Below are 22,399 nucleotides of genomic sequence, written 5' to 3' on the forward strand. Positions count from 1 at the left end.
GCTCAGGCCCCGCGCTCCCCCTCCCCGCTCCCTTTTCTTCTCGTTTTGTCCCCAAAAGAGGCCTTAAAAGCGTCCGTGCGCCCCCAAATCCCACGGGGGGGGGGGGGGGAAGGAGAAGTCCCCGCTCTGGGGCATCGCCAAAAAGGGAGGAATCTCCCCAAAACGGTTGAGGCTTTTCTTCCGGCACGCGTCTCCAGCCGTGGGGGTCACCGCGTGCCCGCGCCTCGCTCTCACCTCTTGATTTTTTTTTTATTTTTTTGGCGCTTTTTTCCCCCTTTTTTTATTTCAGTTTTCGCACAGGGAGGGCCGGGCCGCTCCTCCTCGGGCATTTTTCTTGGAATTCTCTCGATTTCTGGTCCTGGGGAGCAATGAAGGGAGGCCGCTCCCCGGGCGCCAACATTCGGCGTTTTCCTTTTTTTTTTTATCTACATCTATATAAAAAATGTGTATTAACGCGGTTGGGTTTTGTTTAGTGTCTCTTTTTTTTTTTCTTTTTCTTTTTTTTCTCTTTTTTTTTTTTAATCCGAGCAGGAAGCGTGGCTGGGGACCGGCAGCTCCTTTTCTTCTTCCTTCCCCCCCCGTGAGCCGGCGAAGAACCCCAAATCCCCCTTTTTTTTCACCAAAAAGGCCGTTCAGCGCCGGCTCCCACCCCAAAACCTCCCAAATTCCCCAATTTCCCACCAAAAAGCCGCTCGGGGGGGCCGGGGGGGGGGGGAACCGCTTCCACCCCGGTGTCGCCGCCGTCCCGCCCGGCCCCCCTGCGCCGTGATTCCCCAAAACCAGGTAAAACGCCCCAAAACGCCCCAAAGCCCAGCGGCAGGGGGGGAGAAGCCCCCGGCGCCCCCCCCCCGAGCCCCCCCGTCCCGCCCGCTGGTCCCAGCGCCCGCGGTCACCGTCGGCAACGAAAATATAGTACTATAAAATAATTTTGTACTGTATTTATTGTGCATACCGAGTTTTTTAAAGAATTATGTACATTTAGTACTTCTGTGTAAATTAAAGCGCTCTTCTTTTTAAAAACTGCGCCCGCCTCGCGCTCTGCTTCTTCCCGCCGCGCTTTTGGGGTGAGTTCCGCCGCTTTCGGGGCCCTCCGCGTTCTGGGGTGGATCTCTCCTAGTTCCAGATTCTCCGCGTTTTGGGGTGAATCCCTCTAAATCTGGACTCCCGGTGTTTTGGGGTGAATCCTTCCTAATTCCAGATTCTCCTCAGTTTGGGCTGAATCCCCCTAATTCAGGATCCTCCTTTTTTGGGGCGAATCCCTCTAAATCCGGACTCTCCTCCTTTTGGGGTGAATCCCCCCTAACTCCCAATCCTCCTTTTGGGCTGAATCCTTCTAAATCTGGGCCATCTTTGGGCTGAATCCCCCTAACTCCACACCCTCCTTGTTTTGGGGTGAATCCCCTTAGATCCCTTCCCTCCTCCTTTTGGGGTGAATCCCCCCGAAATCCCATCCCTCATTTTGGGGTGAATCCCCCTAAATCCTCCTCCTTTTTTTTTTGGGGGGGGTGAATGAATCCCCCTAACTCCAGACCCTCTTTTTTGGGGTGAATCCCTCCAAATCCCATCCCTCTTCCTTTTGGGGTGCCCCCCTTATTTCCAGCCCCCCCCAATTTTAGGGTTTCCCCCCCCAGCTCCCATTTTCCAGCATGGGAAGCGCCGGGGGGGGCCCGGGGGGGCCACAGGCGTCCGGCGCTGTGCGGAAGGGAACGCCGCCCTCCCTCCGGCCCCGCCTGTTTATTTTTTTCATATTTTTTTTTTTTATTTTTTTTTCCCCCGTTTTTATGGCTCGGCCTCAAGCTCGGCCCCGCTAATTTATGGCGATGCCTTCGCCCGGCCCCCCCCCTCCCTACGTGTGTCCCCCCCCCCCCCCCCGGCACTTTTCTCCCCGACGCCTCCCGGCCGCGGCCCAGACGCTCGGCGGGACCCCCGGGAGGGCTGAGGGGAGGGGAGGGGAGCGGGCGGCCCCCCCGCGTGGATTTTTGGGGAGGGGGCTGATCCTTCCCCCCCCGGCTTCAATTTTTGGGGAGCTTTCCCCCCCTCACCCCCAATTTTCAGCCCTCCCCACCCCCCCACCCTCCCCCTAGGACACCCCAAACCCCCCCACCAACCCCCACTAACCCCCCCCAAACCCCCCCAAACCTCCCCCAACCCCCCCAAACTCCCCCTCAACCCCCCCAAAACCTCCCCAATCCCCCCCCAAACCCCCCCAAACTCCCCCTCAACCCCCTCCAAACGCCCCAACCCCCCCCAACCCTCCCCAAACCCCCCCAAACTCTCCCCAAATCCCCCCCAAAACCCCCCCTTAACCCCCCAAGCCCCCCTTTTCCCCCCACCCCTCTCCCTCCCTGCACCCCGCCACCTCTCACCCCAACCCAACACCCTCGCGGCGCCCCCCCCTCACCCCCCTACCCCCCAAAAATACAAAAACCAACCCCCCCCCAAAAAAAAATAACCCCCCCCCCCAAGATGTTCAGCTGGCTGCGGCGCCAGGAGAAGCGGAGCCCCGAGGTGCTGCGCTCGGTCACCCAGGGGCTGCGGCGCCTCTACCGCACCAAACTGCTGCCGGTGGAGGAGTTTTATCGCTTCCACGACTTCCACTCGGCCCCCCTGGAGGACGCCGACTTCGAGACCAAGCCCATGGTGCTGGTGGCCGGGCAATATTCCACCGGCAAGACCACCTTCATCCGCTACCTGCTGGAGCACGACGTCCCCGGCAGCCGCGTGGGCCCCGAGCCCACCACCGACTCCTTCGTGGCCATCATGCACGGCGACACCGAGGGCCTGACGCCGGGCAACGCGCTCATCGTCGACCCCGACAAACCCTTCCGCAACCTCAACCCCTTCGGCAACACCTTCCTCAATCGGTGAGTGCGGGGAGACCTCCCCCCCCCCCGAAAAAAAAAAAAAAATCCCCCGAAATTTGCCCCAAAATCCCCCTAGGATTTGCAGCGATGTCGTCCCGCAACTGCAACCTCGCTCGCGCGTCCGAGCTCCTCCTCAAAGCCCCCCCCCCAAATTTATTCTCCCCCTCCCCAATCCCTCCTTTCCCCTTTTTTCCTTGTGGGGGGGCTCCCAAACTTCTCATTATTTCCCCAATTTTTTAATTATTTTTTTAATTTTTTAATTTTTTAGGTTTTTAATTTTTCTTGGGGGGGGGGACACAAACTTTGCAAAATCAAAGCCACAAAACCACCCAGCGCTTGTTTGGGGGGGGGGGGGGGGCGATGTTCCACACCCCACTTCCATCGTGGGGGGGTCCCCATGGTGCCCCCCCCACTTTGCTGCACCCCCTCCCACCCCCAGTTTCTCACACCCGGGGGGGGGCACGGGGGGGGGATGAGTGAGGCCTCAGGAATGCAGCCCCAGCTCCTGTCCCAGCGCCAGGCCCCCCCCCCCCCAGGGGCCGCCTCGGAAAGACGGCGTCAGAGCCGTGGGCAGCGGCGGGGGGGGAGGAATTAAGGTGCCCCCCCCCCAAAAAAAAAAAATAATAAATAAATAAATGATCGTGCCCCCCCCCCAGGTTTATGTGCGCCCACCTCCCCAACCAGGTGCTGGAGAGCATCAGCATCATCGACACCCCCGGCATCCTCTCGGGGGCCAAGCAGCGCGTCTGCCGCGGTACGGGGGGGGGCAAAAAATTAGGGGGGGGGTGAAAAATACCCGGGGGGGGGGCAGGAAAAATACTGGGGGGGTGAGAAATATGGGGGGGGGGAGAAAAAGTGTGGGGAGGGGGGTAGGAAATAGAGGGGTGGGTGAAGGAGAGGTGGGGGGGGGAAAGGGTATGGGGGGGGGAAAGGGGGGGGTAATTAATTGGGGTGTTAATGGGGGGGCTTAATTAGGGTGTTAAGGGGGGGGTGAAGATAATTGGGGTGCATGGGGGGTGTAGGAGGGTGGTAAGGGGGGGGGAATTAGGGTGCTGGGGGGATTAATTAGGGTGCTGGGGGGGGGAAGTTGCAGGGGGTTAATGGGGGGGTTAATTAGGGCTCCAAGGGGGGAGGCGTTAATTGGGGGGGGCGTTAATTGGGGGGGTGAACGGGTTGGGGTGTCGGGGGGGGGCACCGAAACGTAGCAGGGTGCTAAGGGGGGGGGGGATAAATTGGGGTGCTGGGGGGTGCTAAGCAAGGTGCTAAGGGTGGGGGGAGCTAATTGGGGTGCCGGGGGGGGGCACAGAAAAAAGAAAAAGAGGGGGGGGGCAGGAGGAGAAAGTTCGTGGGGGGGGGGGCCCGGGGGGGTTGCGAAAGGCGCCCGGGTGCCAAGGGTGGTGCCCAGAGAGCGCTGCCAAGGGCGGCAGCGCCCAGGGGTGGCGCAAGGATGGGGGGGGGGGGGGGAACTGCCCCCCCCCAAAAAAAAAAAAAAAAAAAAAAAACAGCACCGAGGGGGGGGGCCCATGGGGTTGGGGGCACCCACACCCCCCCCCCTTCTGGAAAGTGGCAGGGGGGTGGGTTTTTTTTTTTGGGGGGGGGGCTGCCACCAGCTTCCCTTCTGTCCCATGGTGGAGGCTGTGCCCCCCCCCTTTTGTCGCCCCCCCCTCGGCCCCCCCCTTCCTTCCCCACCCCGAAATCCTCGGCCCCTGCCAAGAGCCCTGGCAGCGGCCCCGCTGGAAGGGCTGATGGGGGGGGGGGGGGGGGGCTTGGCCGGAGGGGACCCCCCCCGGCTGAAATTGGTCCCATGGGGGCCGAGGGGGGGGGCCGGGGGGGGGCCCGGGTTGGGCTGGATGGGGCCAAAGCCAAATTCCGCCCCTCCCGGGCGCTCCCCCCTGCGGAATGCACGGGGGGGGGGCAAAAAGTTGTGGGGGGGGCACAAAGTGGGGAGGGGGGGGGCACAAAATGGGTTTGGGACGGGGTCGGGGTCAGGATTGGGATCGGGGGGGGGGGACGCGAGCCCGTTCCCAGGCCCTGCCGCGTTGCCTTTTTTGGTGAATTTTTGCAGGATTTGGCAGCTTGGGGGGGTTCTGGGGGGGGCAGCGGGGGCCGGGCGCTGGTAAAGGGCACGGGGGGGGCACGAAGGGGGGGTAAGGGGGGGGTGGGGGGCAATCCGGTGACCCCTGAGCCCCATGGGGACGCTGCACGGGGGCGAGGAGGGAGCCCGGGGGGGGCTGGGGGGGTCTCATGGGGTGCAAGGAAGGGGGTGGCCATGCAAAACCCCGTTAGCCGGACCCCCCCCCCCATTGCAGGACCCCCCCCCCCATTGCAGGAGCCCCCCCAAGTGGGATGTCGTGGGTGGGGTCGGGGCTGAGTTTAGGGTTAGGGTTAAGTTTAGGGTTTAGGGTTGGGGTCGTATTTAGGGTCAGGGTTTAGGGTCAGGGTTAAGTTTGGGGTTAGGGGTTGGCTTTGGGGTTGAGTTTAGGGTCAGGGCTAAATTTAGGGTCAGGGCTAAGTTTAGGGTTTAGGTTTGGGGTTGCATTTAGGGTTAGGGTTGAGTTTAGGGTTGGGGTTAGGGTTTAGGATTGGGGTTGATATTTGGTCTTGAGTTTAGGGTCAGGGATAAATTTAGGGTCAGGGCTAAATTCAGGGTTTAGGGTTGGGGTTGAGTTTAGGGTCAGGGTTAAATTTAGGGTCAGGGTTAGGTTTAGGGTTTAGGGTTGGGGTTGCATTTGGGGTTAGGGGTTGGCGTTGGGGCTGAATTTCAGTTTGGGGTTTAGCGTTGGAGCTGGGATTAAGGTTTAGGATTTAATGTAATTTAAAAATTTAACTTAAAGATTTAATTTAAACATTTAGGATTCGGGTATAGGTTTAGGATTAGGCTTGGGGTCAGGGATTGGGGCCGCAGCAGGGCCGGGCTCCCCTCCTGCACCCCCCCACAGCAGGGGCATCACCCACCCCCCCACCACCCCATTTCCCGATACCCCCAGCCCCGTGAGCACCGGTGGTGGTGGTGGGGAGACCCCAAACCTCCCACATCTCCCCCTAAACCCCCCTAAACTTTTAGGCTACGACTTCCCGGCCGTGCTGCAGTGGTTCGCCGAGCGCGTGGACCTCATCATCCTCCTCTTCGACGCCCACAAGCTGGAGATCTCGGACGAGTTCTCCGAGGCCATCCGGGCCCTGAAGGGCAACGAGGACAAGATCCGGGTGGTCCTGAACAAGGCCGACATGGTGGAGACCCAGCAGCTGATGCGGGTCTACGGGGCGCTGATGTGGTCCCTGGGGAAGGTGTTCAACACCCCCGAGGTGCTGCGCGTCTTCATCGGCTCCTTCTGGTCCGAGCCCCTGCTGATCGCCGACAACCGGCAGCTCTTCGAGCTGGAGGAGCAGGACTTGTTCCGGGACATCCAGAACCTGCCCCGAAATTCCGCCCTCAGGAAGCTCAACGACCTCGTCAAGAGAGCGCGCCTCGTTAGGGTGAGCGTCGGTAGGGCGAGGAGGGGGTTTCCTGGGGGGGACCCGGATGCGTCCTGCAGCTGGGGGCTTCCTTAGGGGTTTCCTGCGAGGCCGAGCCCTTCCGATGGCTAATTGTGGGGTAATCAACGTGGCCTGGGATAATCAACGTGGCCTGGGATAATCAATATGGCCCGGGATAATTAATATGGCCCGGGATAATTAATATGGCCTGGAATAAGTAATATGGCCTGGGATAATCAACACAACCCGGGATAATTATAACGGCCTGGGATAATCAACATGTCCTGGGATAATCAACATGGCCCGGGATAATTAACATGATCCAGGACAATTAACATGGCCCGGGATAATCAACACGGCCTGGTATAATTAATACAGCCTGGAATAATTAATTAATACGGCCTGGGATAATTAATTAATACAGCCAGGGATAATTAATATGGCCTGGGATAATTAACACGGCCGCCCCCCGTCCCTGTCCCGTCCCCGCCATCCCCCCCTCACCGCGGTGCCCCCCAGGATTTTGGGGCTGTTTTAGGGGTTTTGGGGGGGCCACGGGGGTGCAGGCGGATGTCAGAGAGAGGGGGGGGTGCGGGGGTGGGGGTGGGGGGGGATTTTTGCCGTCTCCTTTCTGCCCCCCCCCCGGCTCTGCCTTATCTCTTCCGGCCACCTGCGGCCGCGGCTCTTTGTGCGCCGCATCCGGCCGGGGCCCAGCGGCGCTGAGCGGGGACGGGATGGGGCGGGGTGGGAATGGGGACGGCAGCTGGACTGGGATGGGGAGCGGGACTGGGATTGGGGGCTGGGAGTGGGATCGGGACTGGGATTGGGGTTGGGAATAGGAATGGGAATGGAAATGGGACTGGGATTGGGACTGGAAGTGGGAATAGGAATGGGAATGGGATTGGGGTGGGTATTAGGACTGGGATTGCGATAGGGACTGGGAATAGGAATAGGATTGGGATTGGGGTGGGTATTGGGATTGGGACTGGGACTAGAACTGAGACTGGAACTGGGATTGGGATTGGAATCGGGACTGGTCAGGACTGGAATTGGGACTGGGACTAGGATCAGGATTGGGACTAGGATTGGGACTAGGATTGGGGTGGGGATTGGAATTGGAGTCAGGACTGGGATAGAGACTGGAATTGGGATCGGGACTGGGACTGGGATCAGGACTGGGATAGGGACTGGAATTGGGATTGGGATAGGGACTGGAATCGGGATCGGGACTAGGAATGGGACTGGGATTGGGATTGGGATTGGGATTGGGTCTCTCAGCTGCCCCCCTGAGTGTCCTGGGGTTTCGGGCCATCTCCATGCCCACATTCCCTCTGCTCCTGCTCTGTCCTCCCCACACCGCGTCCACGCCACCCCCTGCCCCACAGCATCCCCCCAGTGCCCCCCAGCGCCCCCCAACCCCCTGATGCGATCTCTGCGCCCCCCCCGCAGGTGCACGCGCACATCATCAGCCACCTGAAGAAGGAGATGCCGTCCGTTTTCGGCAAGGACAACAAGAAGAAGCAGCTCATCGCCAAGCTCCCCGTCATCTTCGCCCGCATCCAGCTGGAGCACCACATCCCCCCGGGCGACTTCCCCGACTGCGCCAGGATGCAGGTGGGTGCTGGATGGGGGGGGGGGGGCAAAAAGGATTTAACGGGGGGGGGGGTTATGGAAGGGATGTGACCCCCCTGCCCTCCCCAGGAGCAGCTGCTGGTGCACGACTTCGCCCGCTTCCCCTCGCTGAAGCCGCGGATGCTGGAGGCGCTGGACGAGCTGCTGACCCGCGACATCGCCGCGCTGATGCCGCTGCTGCGCCAGGAGGAGCTGGAGGCGCCCGAGCTGGGGGTGCAGGGGGGGGCTTTCGAAGGCACCCGCCACGGCCCTTTCGTAGAGGGCGAGGAGGAAGACGAGGCCGGCGGGGAGGAAGGCGACGAGTGGGTGGTGACGAAGGACAAGGCCAAGTACGACGAGATCTTCTACGGGCTGGCGCCGCTGGGGGGGAAGCTGAGCGGGAGGCAGGCGCGGGGCTGGATGGTGAGCAGCAAACTGCCCAGCTCCGTGCTGGGCCGCATCTGGCAGCTGAGCGACGTGGACCGCGACGGGATGCTGGACGCCGAGGAGTTCGCCCTGGCCGGCCATTTGATCGGGGCCAAGCTGGAGGGCCGGGGGCTGCCGGCCGACCTGCCCCGTTCCCTCGTGCCCCCCTCCAAGCGGCGCCAAAAGGGCTCGGCGGAGTAGCCCTGGGGGGGAATTAAAAAAAAAAAAAAAAAAAAAAAAAAAAAAAAAAAAGGGAGAGGAGGAGGTGGTTTGCACCCTAGGGGGTGTGTTTTTGGGGTGGGGTGGGGGGGTTGGGGGGGGTGGAGAGGGTGGGGGGGTTGTGCGTGGGGTGGGAGAGGGTTGGGGGTCAGGGGGGTTGCGTATGGGGGTGTTTCTGGGTGATAGAGAGGGTGGGGGGCTTGCACATGGGGTGGGAGAGGGGGTTGGGGGTCAGGGGGGTTGCATATGGGGGTGTTTCTGGGTGATAGAGGGGGTGGGGGGCTTACAGGTGGGTGTGGGGGGGCTTAGGTATGGGAGAGAGGGTGGGGGGGCTTACAGGTGGGGGTGAGAGGTGTTTGAGAGTGGGGGGGCTCACACATGGGGGTGTTTCTGTGTGATAGAGGGGGTGGGGTGCTTGCACGGGGGTGTGCAAGGTGGTTCAGGGTGGGGGGGCTCACACCTGGGAGCACGTCTTGGTGTTATAGAGGGTGGGGGGCTTGCACAGGGGGTGGGAGGTGGTTGGGGGTCAGGGGGGTTGCGTATGGGGGTGTTTCTGGGTGATAGAGGGGGTGGGGGGGCTTGCACGTGGGTGTGCAAGGTGGTTGAGGGTCAGGGGGCTTGCACATGGGGGTGCGAGGGGCTCGTGGGTGGGGGGGGCTCCACAGGAGAGTGGGGGCACGGCCAGGGCTGCGGGCACACGCGTAGGCCGTCGGTGGGTGCGTGCACAGCGGGTGTCAGCGCCCCAAAAAAAAACACGGGAGGGGGCTGGGGGGGGCTTCACACGTTTGTGTGTGTGCGGGGGGGGCACAACTGGGGCGGGGGGGGCGCATTTGGGGGTGGGGGGCACACGAAACCTCCCCAAGATGGCGCCTGCCCCTCCCAAGATGGCGCCTGCCCCTCCCAAGATGGCGTCTAACCTACCAAGAGAATGTTGACCTTCTCAAGATGGCGCCCGCCCTCCCAAGATGACTCTCGACCTTCCCAAGATGGCGCTCACTGTCCTAAAATGACTCCTGACCTCCCCAAGATGGCGCCTGCCTTCCCGAGATGACTCCCGACCTCCCCAAGATGGCGCTCACTGTCCTAAAACGACTCTCGACCTCCCCAGTACGGCTCCTGCCCTCCCAGAATGACTCTTGACCCCCTCAAGATGGCGCTCAATGTTCTAAAATGACTCCCGACCTCCCCAAGAGGGCACCTACCCTCCCAAAAAGACTCCAGACCTCCCCAAGATGGCACCCGCCGCCTTCCCCCGCCCTCCCCACCATGGCGGCCGGAAGCGCCCCTCGTCTCTTCCGGCGCGGCGGGCGGTGCGGCCTTTTCCCTTCCAAGATGGCGGCGGCCGCCTCGTTCCTGCCGCTCACCCCCGGGGCCCGGGACCCCGGTAGCGGCCGGCGGCGGCCCCGCGGCTCCCGGAACCGCAAAAAGGGCTGGAAGCGCTGGGCCGGCCCCGAGGCGCGGCTGGGCCGCGAGATCGGCGACTTCCTGGAGGATGTGGCCCTGCAGCAGCGCGTCACGGGGTGAGGGGGGGGGCCTGAGGGGCTTTGGGGGGTCCTGAGGGGGCTGGGAAGGGGCTGGAGGGGGGCTGAGGGGTCTGGGGGGGGCCCTGGGGAATTATGGGGGGGTCCTGTGGGGGCTGAGGGGGTTTGGGGGGGGCTTGGGGGGTCCTGAGGGGGACGGAGGGGGGGTGAGGGGTCTGGGAGGGGGTCCTGAGGGGTCAGGGAGGGGGCTGGGGGGGCTGGGGAGCGGCTGGGGGGGCCTGGGAGGGTCCTAAGAGGGGTTGAGGGGTCGGGGGGGGGGCTGGGGGGTCTTGAGGGGTTGGGGGGGGAGGTCCTGGGGAGTTGGGGAGGGGGCCTGGGGAGTCCCGGGGGTCTTGGGGGGGTTCTGAGTGGTCTTGGGGGGTCCTGAGGGTTCGAGGGGGGGCCTGGGGGGCGGCTTTGGGGGCATTGGGAGAGGTTTGGGGGCTCCAGTGGCTTGGGGGGGGGGCTGGGGGGGGGTCAGGAGGGTCTGGGGGGGGGTCCTGGCCCCCCTGGGTGGTGACCGGGGCTGTTCCCCCAGGGGTCTCATCGCGGAGCAGCCGGACGAGGGGCTCTTCTTCGTGGACACAGGCAACGCTGAGAAGGGTAAGCATGGATTTATTGAGGGGGGGGCACCCCGAGAAGCCCCCCCGGCACCCCAAGAAGCCCCCCGGCACCCCCCTGGCATTTTGGGGTGACGTTTTGCCCCCCCTTTTCAGACCTGAAGCTGAACAAGGGCCGGGAGAAGCCCCTGCACATCGACCTCCTCCTGCGCCCCGACTCCAAGGTGCCAGCGCCCAAAAAGTGAGCGTGGGGGGGTCCCAAAAACCGGGGGGGGCGCCTCGGGGAGCCCCCCCCGCTGACGTTTGTGCCCCCCCCGCAGTATTTTGGCCTACCAGGTCCCCAACGGGGGCAAGGAGAGGCGGCGGAGGCAGTTTTGGGAGCGGCTGGAGCAGCGCGGCGTCCTGCCCCGCGCCGAGCGCCTGCTGCGGGCACGGCTGCAGGCTGTGCCCCCCCCCAGGGAAAAACCCCTGGAAAAAGGGCTCCTGGACCCCTCCCGCGACTTCTACGACATCTGGGCGGAAAACAGTGAGTGGTAAAACCTGGGGGGGGCATTTTTTGGGGGGTTATTTTGGGTGGTTTTGGTACAAACGCTATCAACTTTAGGGTTTGGTTAAAAAATGGGGTTGGCCTTGATTTGTTTGCCCCCCCTCAAAGCACAAAAAATGATTTATTGGTAGGATGTCCCCCCTCCAATTTATTAAAATATTTTATTGGGGTCTCTCCTAATTTTTCCCGTGGTTTTTGCCCCCCCCCCCCCCCCAGCTTTTTGTGGGGTTTTGGGGAGGGCCAAATTTGGGGTGCGCTGCCCCTGGTCCATTTCCCCCCCCCCCCCCATAGCACAAAAAATGAATCAATACAGGGATTTCCCCCCCCCCAGTTTATTCAAACATTTAATTGGGGTCTCCCCTAATCCTTCCCGTGGTTTTTGGCCCCCCCCCTCGGCGTTTTTTGGGGTTTGGGGGGGTCAAATTGGGGGTGCGCTGTCCCCGCAGACCCCCTGGATCGGGCGCTGGCGGGGCAGGACAGCTGGTTCCTGCAGGAGACCAAGAAGCAGAGGGTGAAGGTGAGCCCCCAAAATTATGGGGGGGGGTCCCGGGGGGGGTGCACAGCCCTGCAGGACCCCTTATTGTGTTTTTTTCCCCCCCCCCAGCGCCCCCCCAGGCTGCAGAAGAAACCCTCGGAGGTCCCCGCCGTGGAGGTCATCGCCCCGGGGGGCTCCTACAACCCCACCTTTGAGGACCACCAGGTTTAAGGGGGGGGCTCAAACGGACTTGGGGGGGCTCAAATGGAGTGTGGGGGGGTCCTAAATAACCCCCCCACGAAAAAAAAACCCACCCCCAGGCGCTGCTGCTGCGAGCCCACGAGGTGGAGGTGAGGAAGAAGAGGGAGGAGGAGAAGGTGGAGCGGCAGCTCAGCCTCCCCCCCGCCACCGAGGCCCCCACCGCGGTGAGACCCCCCCCCAATAAAATTTCCTCACCCTGGGGAATTTTTTTGGGGGGGTCCTGACGTTTCCTCGCCCCCCCCCCAGGAGACGGTGTTCCAGGAGCAGTGCGAGGGGCTGCTGGAGGAGTCGGGGGGCAAGGAGGAGGAGGAGGAGGAGAAAAAGGAGGAAGAAGAGGGGGGGGCAGCCCCCCAGGACCCCCCCAAAGCGGCCGTGGCCCCCCCCCGGCCGGGGAAGAAAACGGAGCGGCAGCGGAGGAGGGAGAAGGAAGCGAGAGCGCTGGTATGGGGGGGGCACGGGGGGGGGCATGGGACACTGGGGGGGGGCACAGGACAATGGGGGGGCCACAGGACACTGGGGGGGACATGGGATGCTGGGGGGGGGGGCACAGGACATGGGGGGACACTGGATATTGGGGGGGGGGCACAGGACTTGGGGGGGGGATATGGGATGTTGGGGGGGACACTGGGTATTGGGGGGGACATGGGGGGGCACAGGGCACTGGGGGGGTCACAGGCATGTGGGGGGGGGCATGGGACACTGGGGGGGGATATGGGATGCTGGGGGGGGGCACAGAATAATGGGGGGCCATGGGACATGGGGGGGCCACAGGACACTGGGGGGGTCATAGGGCACTGGGGAGGGCATGGGACACTGGGGGGGGATATGGGATGCTGGGGGGGGCCACAGGACACTGGGGGGGCCACATGGCACTGGGGGGGGCCACATGGCACTGGGGGGGGACACGGGACACGGGGTGGGCTTTTGTGACTTGGGGGGGGGGGGGCACAGCACCCTGGGAGCGCCCCATCTCCCTGAGGGCGTTCCCAGCGACCCACCCACACCCCGAGGGGGGGCGTCGTAACCCCATAACCCCTTTTTTTAATTTTTTTTTAAATTTTTTTGGCCCCCCCCAGGCGCTGCGGCGGCGGCAGGAGGCGGCGCGGTGCCGGGGCCGCCAGGAGCTGTTCCGCCTGCGGGCGCTGCGCCGGCAGCTGCGGCGCTGGGAGGCCGAGCGGCTGCGGCGGCGCCAGGCACGAGAGGCCAAGCTCAAAGCCCTCCAAGGCCGCCCACGCCGCTTGGGACGCCTCAAGTGAGTCCCCCGGGGGGGTATTTTTAATTTTTGGGGGGGTATTTTTAATTTTTGGGGGGTTACGTTTATGAATCTGCGCCTTATAGGTATGAAGATCCCAGCCTGGAGGTGCAGTTGAGTGAGGAGCTGGCCGAGTCCCTGCGCACGCTCAAGGTGGGTTTTAGAAAGAGAAAGGGGGTGAAAAAAATCCTGGGGGGGTCGTTAAATTAATAAGGGGGGGGCGGCAGCGCCCGGTGATGAGCCCCATCCTTGCACTACGAGGATTCGCAGCCCCCGCGCTGGGAATGTGAAGGTCTCCAGGGGTCCCGGGGCCTCGCCATGGGGGCGAGGGCTTGGGCGCTGAGGGTGCTGATTTACCCCCCCCAAAAAGGTTTGAGGGGGCTGGGGGGGCTCCCAGCGTGCCCCCCACCCCCTAAAATCCCATTTTTTGGTTGTTTTCCCCCTCCCTGGTGCAGCCCGAGGGCAGCGTGGTGCACGACCGCTTCAAGAGCCTGCAGAAGCGGAGCCTGATCGAGCCCAGGGAGAGGGCAAAGTGAGTGATGGGGGGGTCCCGGGGGGGGCCACGGGGGGGTCCTGGTGCCCCCCACCCTTTTAGGGTGGGTTTGGGGCCAATTCTGAGCCTTTTTCTTCCCCAGGTTCAAGAGGAAATACCGCGTGAAATACGTGGAGAAGAGAGCTTTCCGGGAAGTGACGTGAGTGGGGGCGCCGGGGGGGGGACAGGGGGTGTTATAAGGGGGGGGGCAGCCTTAAGGGCCCCCCCCTCACCCGCTGCTCTTTATTGCAGGTTGTAGCTGCGCTTCCTCGGCCCAATAAAACCCTTTGCACCAGCAGCGCCTCCTGGTTTGAACTGGGGGGGGGCGATTTATGGGGCTGGGGGGGAGACTTGTGGGGCTGGGGAGGGGTCCAGCCCCCGCAGCCGGGCTTGTGGCCCCCCCCACGGGAAGGGGGGGCCCGGCAGATGGTGCCTGGCTCAGCCCCTTTCCCTTCTTTAGGGTTATTAACGAGCGGATTAACGAACGCAAATCCCAGTGCTGGGGGGGGGGTTGGGGGGGCAGAAGTGGGGGTGGGGGCCGCGGGGGGGGCACCGTGCGTCGCCCCCGAGAGCACAGCGTGGCGTTGGGAGCCTCCTCCCGTTTATTTGCACCCTCCCCCAATAAATAAAGCCCCAGTTTCACCCCAAAACCCCAAATAAATAAAGTTCCTTCCGCCCCCAAACCCAAATTTTGCCCCCCAGACCACAAATTCTCCACTCCAGACTCCAAATTCCCCCCCAAACCCCAAAATTCCTCCCCCCAAAATTAAATTTACCCCCCCAAGAGCGCAGGTTGTGGGTCCCCCCCACTCCCCGCTTGCACCATGCTGGCAGGAGGCTGCCGAAACCCCCAAATTTGGGGGGGGGGGGAAGGAAGATGCTGCCAAAACCCCCAAATCCTTGTGTTGGGGGCAAGGAGGCTGCTGACACCCCCAAATTTGGGGGGAGGGCAAGGAGGAGACCTCCAAAACCCCCAAATCCTTGGGTGGGGGGGAAGGAAGAGGCCGCCGACATCCCCAAATTTGTTGGGGGGGGGAAGGAGGAGGCTGTCGAAACCCCAAAATCCTGGTGGGGGGGGAAGGAGGAGGCTGCTGAATCCCCAAACTTTTTGGGTTTGGGCAAGGAGGAAGCCTCCAAAACCCCAAAATCCTGCTGGGGGGCAACGAGGAGTCTGTCGAAACCCCCAAATCCTGGTGGGGGGTGAAGGAAGAGGCTGCTGAATCCCCAAACTTTTTGGGTTTGGGCAAGGAGGAGACCTCCAAAACCCCCAAAATCCTGCTGGGGGGCAAGGAGCAGGATCCCGCCCGCCCTTGCAGCACCCCCAAAATCCTTTTTTTTTTTTTGGGGGGGGTCGCTCTCAGACGTAGGCCGACTCGCTGGACTGCGTCCGTCCCAGGGCTGGCACCGGAGGGGCCGGGGGCGCATCCGCCGTTGCCGCCGCCGCCGCTTCCTTTTTTCGGGGCTCCCCCAGGGATTTGCGTCGCGCCCGGGCCCCCCTGACGGCCGCCCGCACCTTGCGCCACCCCAAATGGTTGAGCTCGGCCAGGTTGAGCAGGACGCAGACCCCGCTGACGGCGAACATGAAGGCGAGGAAGACGGTCTTCTCGGTGGGCCGCGAGACGTAGCACTCCACCTCCTTCACGCAGGGGTAGCGGCCGCACTCGAAGATGGCCGGCACGCGGAAACCGTACAAAAAATACTGCCCGGCCAAAAAACCGATCTCCAGGGCGTTGCGGAACACCACCTGGATGACGTAGAAGCGCGAGATCCCCTCCTGCCGCCGCGCCTTGGAGCCCCGCGGGGCCTCCTCTTTCTCGGGGGGCTTCGGGGGGCGGCGCGCGGCCCCCCGGGGGTCGCGGTCGAGGAGCGGGTGGAGGAAGGAGCAGCGGCGCTCGCGCTGCTTGGCGGCCTGGTGCACGGAGTAGGTGATGAAGCAGAGGCTGGGGGTGCAGACCAGGATGATTTGGAAGACCCAGTAGCGGATGTGGGAGATGGGGAAGGCCTGGTCGTAGCAGGCCTGGTTGCAGCCGGGCTGCAGCGTGTTGCACGTGAACATGGTCTGCTCGTCCTCGTACACCGTCTCGCCCACGATGGCCACGATCAGGATGCGGAAGATCACCACCACCGTCAGCAGGATCCTGCCCGGGGGGGGGAGAGCACGGGGAGAGGGGGGGGGGGCACGCGGGGACATGTGTGTGCCACCCGGACATGTGTGTGCCGCCTGGACATGTGTGTGCCGCCTGGACATGTGTGTGCCGCCTGGACATGTGTGTGCTACTAGGATACACGTGTGTGCCACCCAGACATGTGTGTGCCACCCGGACATGTGTGTGCCACCTGGACACGTGTGTGCAACCTGGACATGTGTGTGCCGCCTGGACATGTGTGTGCTACTAGGATACACGTGTGTGCCACCAGGACACGTGTGTGCCACCTGGACATGTGTGCCATGGGGATGTGTGTGTGCCACCTGGACATGTATGTGCCACCTGGACATGTGTGTGCTACCCAGACATGTGTGTGCTACTAGGATACACGTGTGTGCCACCAGGACATGTGTGTGTTACCCGGACATGTGTGTGCCACCAGGATGTGTGCCATGGGAATGTGTGTGTGCAACCTGGACATGTGTGTGACACCCAGACATGTGTGTGCCACCTGGACACGTGTGTGCCACCCGGACATGTGTGTGCTACTAGGATACACGTGTGTGCCATCCAGACATGTGTGTGCAACCTGAACATGTGTGTGCCACCTGGACATGTGTGTGCTACTAGGATACACGTGTGTGCCACCAAGACACGTGTGTGCCACCTGGACATGTGTGTGCTACCCAGACATGTATGTGCCACCTGGACATGTGTGCCACTAGGATATACATGTGTGTGCCACGGGGATGTGTGTGTGACGTGTGTGCCACTAGGACATGTATGCACCACCCAGACATGTATGTGGCACTGGAACATGTGTGTGCCACCCGGACATGTGTGTGCCACCTGGATGTGTGTGTGCCACTAGGACACGTGTGTGCCATGAGGATGTGTATGTGTGACATGTGTGTGCCACCAGGACATGTGTGTGCCACCCAGACATGTATGTGCCACTGGAACATGTGTGTGTGCCACCAGGACATGCCTGTGCCACTAGGATACATGTGTGTGCCACCCAGACATGCCTGTGCCACTGGGACACGTGTGTGTGCCACTAGGATGTGGGTGTCCCACCCAGACACGTGTGCCAGGACATGTATGTGCCACCCAGACATGTATGTGCTACTAGGATACACGTGTGTGCCACCAGGACATGTGTGTGCCACCGGGACACGCGTGTTCCACCAGGACACACACGTGTGTGCCACCCACACACGCATGTGCCACCAGGACATGTGTGTGCCACCGGGACACGCGTGTTCCACCAGGACACACACGTGTGTGCCACCCACACACGCATGTGCCACCAGGACACGTGTGTGCCACGGGAACACGTGTGCCACCCCCACCCGTGTGCCCTCCCCCCACCTCGTACCCACCCTCTGCTCCCCCCCCCAGTCTCCGGGGTCCCCCCCAGCCCTGCCCCCCCCCATGTCCCCCCCCCCAGCACCCCTGGGTGCTGTCCCCTGTCCCCTTGTCACCCTGTGCGCCCCTGGGGTGGGGGGGGGCAGTCCAAAGGGGATGGGGGTCCCGATCCGGGGGGGGGGGGTCCCTGTTCAAAGAGGGGGGGGTCCCAGCCCTTTGGGGGGGGTCCCAGTTCCAGGGTGGGGGTCCCGATCCGGGGGGGGCCCTGTCCAAAGAGGATGGAGGTTCTTGGGGGGGGGAGGGAGCTTTGGGGGGGGGTCTTGCTCCCAGGGTGGGGGTCCAGGTCCTTGGGGGGGGGGTCCCAGCCCTTTGGGGGGGGTCCAGATCCTTGAGGGGGGGGGTCCCAGTCCCAGGTTGAGGCTCCCGATCCGGGGGGGGGGGGCAGTTTGGAGGGGGGGGGCGCCGGTTTTAGGGCAGGAGCCTCAATCCGGGGGGGGTGTCCTTGTCCCAGCCTGGGTGTCCAGATCCGGGGGGGGGGTTCCCGATCCGGGGGGGGGTCCCGGGGGGGGGGGGTCTCTCACCTGCCGATCATGGTGGAGTGCTGCTGCACCGCCGCCTCCAGCAGCCGCTCCAGGATGGTCCATTCGCCCATCGCGCTGGGAGCGGGGGGCTCCGGGCTGGGCCCCCCCCCCCAAAAAAAAATCAAAAAACCTCCCTCCCCCCCCCCCCGACCCCCACCGGGCCCCCCCCCCCCGCCGCCGCCGCCGCCCGGGAGCGCCCAGCGCGGCCCCGCAGAGCCGCCGGTACCGGGGTGGGGGCGGGGGGGGGAAGGGAGGGAAGGGGGAGGTGCGTTGGTGATGGCAGCTGGGAGCACTGGGAGCACTGGGGGGGTGAGCTGGGAGCACTGGGAGCGCCGGTGTGATGCACTGGGAGCACTGGTGTGATGCACTGGGAGCACTGAGGGTGTGAGCTGGGAGCACTGGGAGCACTGGTGTGATGCACTGGGTGCACTGGGAGCACTGGTGCTGTGAGCTGGGAGCAATGGGTGCACAGGTGTGATGCACTGGGTGCACTGGGAGCACTGGTGATGCGAACTGGGAGCACTGGTGCTGCAGACTGGGAGCACTGGGAGAACTGGTGCTGCAAGCTGGGTGTACTGGGAGCACTGGTGCTGCGAGCTGGGTGCACTGGGAGGTGCCTTGGGTGCACTGGGAGCACTGGTTTAATGCACCGGGAGCATTGGGAGCACTGGTGTTGCAGACTGGGAGCACTGGGAGCACTGGTGCTGCAAGCTGGAAGCACTGGGAGCACTGGTACTGCAGACTGGGTGCACTGGGGTTGCCTTGGGTGCGCTGAGAGTACTGGTGCTGCGAGCTGGGAGCACTGGGAGCACTGGGGGTGCACTGGTGCTGTGAGCTGGGGACACTGGGAACACTGGTGCTGAGAGCTGGGAGCACTGGGTGCACTGGTGTAATGTACTGGGTGCACTGGGTACTGCAGACTGGGTGCACTGGGTGTACTGGTGCTGTGAACTGGGTGCACTGGGAGATGCACTGGGTGCACTGGTGCTGTGAACTGGGTGCACTGCTATACTGGGGAATGCACTGGGTGCACTGGTGCTGTGAACTGGTTGTGCTGGTGCTGTGAACTGGGTGCACTGGTGCCACAAACTGGGTGAACTGGGGGGTTGTACTGGGAGGACTGGTGTGAAGCGGCCGGGGAGGAGACCACCCCCCCTCCCACCCCCACCCCCCCGGTGGTGCAGCTCATTGGGCTGCAACCGAAGCTCATTATAATGGATTTGGAGCTCATTAATATGCAAATTAACTCCATTAATATGCAAACGCGACTCGTTACTATGTGAACGCCCCCCCCGGCCTACAACCCCCCCCCCCGGCACCCCCCTCCCTCAGGGTGTGCTCGGAAGGGGTCTGTGCACCCCTCCACCCCCCCCACCCCCCTTCCATTAACCGTTTTGCCCGTTTTCGCCGTTTTTCACCCCAACAGCGTGGAGCTGCAGCGCAGGGGAGGGCGGTGCTGGGCCCCGGCGCGCAGCCGCCGCCGTCACCATCGTCACCGCAGCGGTGCCAGGGCTCCTACTGGTGCCACTGGTGCTACTGGGGCCGCTGCGAGTACTGCGAGCACTGCATCCACTGCATCCACTGCATCCACTGCGTTCACTGCATCCACTGCGTTCACTGCATCCACTGCATCCACTGCACCCGCCGCCATGCCGCTGCGCGTCTCCGTGCTCTACTGGTAAGACCCCTTCAAAGCGGGGGGCTCAACGGGGTGCTGAGCCCCCCCCGCCTCACCCCAACACCCCCCTCTCTCCCTCGCAGCGGGGCCTGAGGCTACAGACCCAAGGTGAGCCGATTTCCCCCTTTTTTCCCCCAAAAAAAACAACACCCGCCCGCGGGGGGTGACGGCCGCGCTTTGGCTTCGCAGTACGAGCGGCTGAGGAAGGAGCTGGAGGGGCGCTTCCCCGGCATGCTGGACGTGGTGAGTTGGGGGGTTTTTAATTTTGGGGGGGGGTCCACGCACCCAGTGACCCCCCCCAGACCCTCTTAGGACCCCCCCACCCTGTAGAGCGGCCAGGGGACGCCGGAGGTGACAGGATGGTTCGAGGTGACGGTGGGCGGCCGCCTGGTGCACTCCAAGAAGGTGCGGGGGCGACGATGGTTTGGGGGGGGGGGACACCGAGACGACCCCCCCTGGGCTCCACAAGGGGGTTTTGGGGGGGTTTCTTCGTTTATTTTTCGTCCTGAGGGGATTTATGTAATGTTTTTTTTTTGGGGGGGGAGGAGAGGGCTCCGACGCACTGAATGGCACCCCTGAATTTGTCATTGTCTGCTTGACCCCCCCCAGAATGTCCTAATTTCATTCCCGGCAACCTTAAGTTCATTATTTTCTGCTGATAAAAAATAAAATGTCCCATTTTCCTTCCCTGTGCCCTTAAAAAAAATAGAAAAAGAGCTGTTTTCTATCCAAGCGCCCCCAAAACACGCTGTTTTCTATCCAGATGGCCTTAAACCTGCCGTTTTACCTCCGGGCACCCCCAAAACCCATTGTTCCCCCTCGGTGCACCCCCAAATCCCATTGTTTCCCCTAGGATCAACCCCAAACCCCATTGTTTCCCTCTGGGCCCCCCCAAACCCCACCATTCCCCCTCGGGTCATCCCCAAAACCCAATGTTTTTCCTCCAGGTACCCCCAAACCCCTCCATTCCCCCTCGGGGCACCCCCAAAACCCATTGCTTCCCCTTGGGGCCCCCCCAAACCCCACCATTCCCCCTCCAGACACCCCCAAACCCCATTATTCCCCCTCCGAGCACCCCCAAACCCCACTGTTCCCCCTCTGGGCACCCCCAAACCTCACCATTTCCCTTTGGGTCACCCCCAAACCCTCTTGTTCCCCCTTGGGTAACCCCTAAAACCCATTGTTTCCCTCTGGGCCCCCCCAAACCCCATTGCTTCCCCTCAGGGCACCCCCAAAACCCCACCATTTCCCCTTGGGTAACCCCCAAACCCCATTGTTTCCCTCTGGGCCCCCCCAAACCCCACCATTCCCCCTCAGGGCACCCCCAAAACCCATTGTTTCCCCTCAGCCCCCCCCTAAACCCCCAAATTTCCCCTCGGGACACCCTCCCAAGTGTCTTTCCCCCCCCAGAACGGCGACGGCTTTGTGGATAGCGATGCCAAGCTGCAGAAGATCGTAGCCGCCATCAAGGCCTCCCTGCCATAACCGCCGGCGGACGCCCCACCGGCCCTAACGAAGGTAATTTCGGCTCGGGGCCGGCGTGGGGGGGCCGTGCCGGAGCCCCACTGACCCCTTTGTCCCCCCCCAAAAAGCTCCACGAGCGTCTGCCTCGCTCGGGCCGGCCGAGCGCTCCATGACGGGAGCCGCCGAAACGTCCGCGGACACCGGGTGGTTTCCAGACCCTTTGCGCAGGATGCCGGCCGGAGGGAGGCGGACGGCCGTCGAGCTTCGCACCCCAGCTTCTTTAATTTTATTCTTTTTATTATTCGGATTCCTCGGGTTTGGGTTTTTTTTTTTTTCCTCCCCGCTGGTTTTGTGAGGCGGTCGCTCTCACTGGCAGCGTGCTGGGGCGAGCGATTCCGCCTTCATACGCACCCCTAAATCGCACAGAAAGCTTCTGCCGGGCTGAAACACAAGGAAATCAGGCTCAACATTCAAGATTTATTTGTTGGGCAGCGCTCCTGGCTTGGGTTTAATGAGGTATGAGACACGCAATTCTCAGGGCTTGCCTGAAATAACACGAATTTAACTTTTTTTTTCCCTCTCTGCCCAACAGCAGCTCGGCGGAGAGCTTCTGCTGTGCCGCCTCGGTTGCCTTCTGTAAGTGTGCCGCCGTTTGGGGACGTTTCTCAATAAAAAAAAAAAGTGTGGAAACTTTGAGCTGGGTTTTGCGGTCGCTGGGGTTTGGGCTCGGGGTTTGGCGGCTCTCCAGGCAGCAGAACCGCGGCGGAGCCTGGAAGCAGGGGGGAAATTTGTGAATTTGTCACCGCTTTGGAAACGGGGATCTGCTTCGGGATCTTCTCCACTCAAAGGGCTGCATTTACACCTAAAAAACAAAAACAAAAACAAGAAAATTGGGCAATCTCTCTGTGTTGCAGTTGTACTCGGGCTTCTCTGCGGTGGACGCGTGCCCTCTGGTGACAACAGCGAGGAGGCAGGCGCAGATTTATGTGTTAATGTCTCGTCCTCCTGCTTTTTCCCATGATTTTGCTTGAAGTTTTTGGAGCTGTGGAGGAGCAGGAGGCTGGACAGCTCTTGTGCTGGGCTTCTCCCTGCAGAATGGGGCAGGGAAATTAAAAATAAGGATTAATGATGCTCTGCGTTAGCCACCATGGGCGCGAGCCCTTGTGGTTTGTTGTTCCAGTGCCAACCCTCACTGAGGTAGTGATGGGGAGCAGAACTAATGTTTTAAATGTTAATGTGTTAGGAAAAGGTGTATGGAAAAACAAAATGTTAATGTGTGTGGAAAAAGACCGATTTTGGGGTGGATTTAGGGGGCGGAGGGCCCCGGCGCTCCCTTTGGCCACCCCTTGCTGCGGAGGTGACTCAGGGGGATGACGTGGCTGGCCGCAGGGCACCGAAAATCGGTGCGGTTTCGACA

General features: G+C 62.3%; 4 protein-coding genes across 6 annotated transcripts; 3 read left to right on the forward strand and 1 right to left on the reverse strand.

Moving 5' to 3' along the window:
- Positions 1-2,435: 2,435 nt before the first annotated feature.
- On the forward strand, positions 2,436-8,636 carry EHD2 (EH domain containing 2). The gene is made up of 5 exons (XM_084501930.1): positions 2,436-2,864; positions 3,521-3,618; positions 5,929-6,341; positions 7,791-7,955; positions 8,043-8,636. The coding sequence occupies exons 1-5, from the start codon at positions 2,467-2,469 to the stop codon at positions 8,577-8,579; spliced, it is 1,611 nt and encodes a 536-aa protein (XP_084358056.1). The 5' UTR covers positions 2,436-2,466; the 3' UTR covers positions 8,580-8,636.
- A 1,212-nt stretch (positions 8,637-9,848) lies between these two features.
- On the forward strand, positions 9,849-14,039 carry NOP53 (NOP53 ribosome biogenesis factor). The gene is made up of 13 exons (XM_084501986.1): positions 9,849-10,117; positions 10,656-10,720; positions 10,834-10,918; positions 10,998-11,203; positions 11,671-11,741; positions 11,829-11,924; positions 12,020-12,124; positions 12,207-12,401; positions 13,037-13,212; positions 13,299-13,365; positions 13,668-13,744; positions 13,848-13,904; positions 13,997-14,039. Exons 1-13 carry the CDS (start codon positions 9,864-9,866, stop codon positions 14,001-14,003), a joined length of 1,461 nt encoding a protein of 486 aa, XP_084358112.1. The 5' UTR covers positions 9,849-9,863; the 3' UTR covers positions 14,004-14,039.
- A 470-nt stretch (positions 14,040-14,509) lies between these two features.
- Positions 14,510-17,974, reverse strand: LOC311425940 (gap junction delta-2 protein-like). Its single transcript, XM_084502003.1, has 2 exons — positions 17,841-17,974; positions 14,510-15,882 (listed from the first exon to the last, which is right to left on the reverse strand). Exons 1-2 carry the CDS (start codon positions 17,909-17,911, stop codon positions 15,102-15,104), a joined length of 852 nt encoding a protein of 283 aa, XP_084358129.1. The 5' UTR covers positions 17,912-17,974; the 3' UTR covers positions 14,510-15,101.
- A 1,266-nt stretch (positions 17,975-19,240) lies between these two features.
- Positions 19,241-22,111, forward strand: SELENOW (selenoprotein W). 3 transcript variants are annotated; one of them, XR_014686462.1, is made up of 8 exons: positions 19,241-19,518; positions 19,602-19,626; positions 19,708-19,761; positions 19,849-19,923; positions 20,929-21,036; positions 21,111-21,498; positions 21,575-21,618; positions 21,897-22,111. XR_014686462.1 is itself a non-coding variant. In XM_084501936.1 (6 exons), exons 1-5 carry the CDS (start codon positions 19,490-19,492, stop codon positions 21,001-21,003), a joined length of 258 nt encoding a protein of 85 aa, XP_084358062.1. In that variant the 5' UTR covers positions 19,241-19,489; the 3' UTR covers positions 21,004-21,036; positions 21,111-21,678. The 3 variants fall into 3 exon arrangements, 1 of the variants encoding a protein (XP_084358062.1); XR_014686463.1 differs by lacking the exon at positions 21,897-22,111 and having other exon boundaries at positions 21,575-21,678; XM_084501936.1 differs by lacking the exon at positions 21,897-22,111 and having other exon boundaries at positions 21,111-21,678.
- Positions 22,112-22,399: the final 288 nt, after the last annotated feature.

Source organism: Aythya ferina (genome assembly GCF_964211825.1).
Source record: "Aythya ferina genome assembly, chromosome: 35".
Taxonomy (NCBI): domain Eukaryota; kingdom Metazoa; phylum Chordata; class Aves; order Anseriformes; family Anatidae; genus Aythya; species Aythya ferina.

Coding starts and splice junctions, on each gene's coding strand:
- EHD2 (XM_084501930.1), top strand. CDS start 2,467: ATGTTCAGCTGGCTGCGGCGCCAGGAGAAGCGGAGCCCCGAGGTGCTG. Junction 2,865..3,520: donor GGCAACACCTTCCTCAATCG/GTGAGTGCGGGG, acceptor CCCCCCCCCCAG/GTTTATGTGCGCCCACCTCC. Junction 6,342..7,790: donor AGAGAGCGCGCCTCGTTAGG/GTGAGCGTCGGT, acceptor CCCCCCCCGCAG/GTGCACGCGCACATCATCAG.
- NOP53 (XM_084501986.1), top strand. CDS start 9,864: ATGGCGGCCGGAAGCGCCCCTCGTCTCTTCCGGCGCGGCGGGCGGTGC. Junction 10,919..10,997: donor AAGGTGCCAGCGCCCAAAAA/GTGAGCGTGGGG, acceptor CCCCCCCCGCAG/TATTTTGGCCTACCAGGTCC. Junction 13,213..13,298: donor CGCCGCTTGGGACGCCTCAA/GTGAGTCCCCCG, acceptor TGCGCCTTATAG/GTATGAAGATCCCAGCCTGG.
- LOC311425940 (XM_084502003.1), bottom strand. CDS start 17,911: ATGGGCGAATGGACCATCCTGGAGCGGCTGCTGGAGGCGGCGGTGCAG. Junction 15,883..17,840: donor CACTCCACCATGATCGGCAG/GTGAGAGACCCC, acceptor CCCCCCGGGCAG/GATCCTGCTGACGGTGGTGG.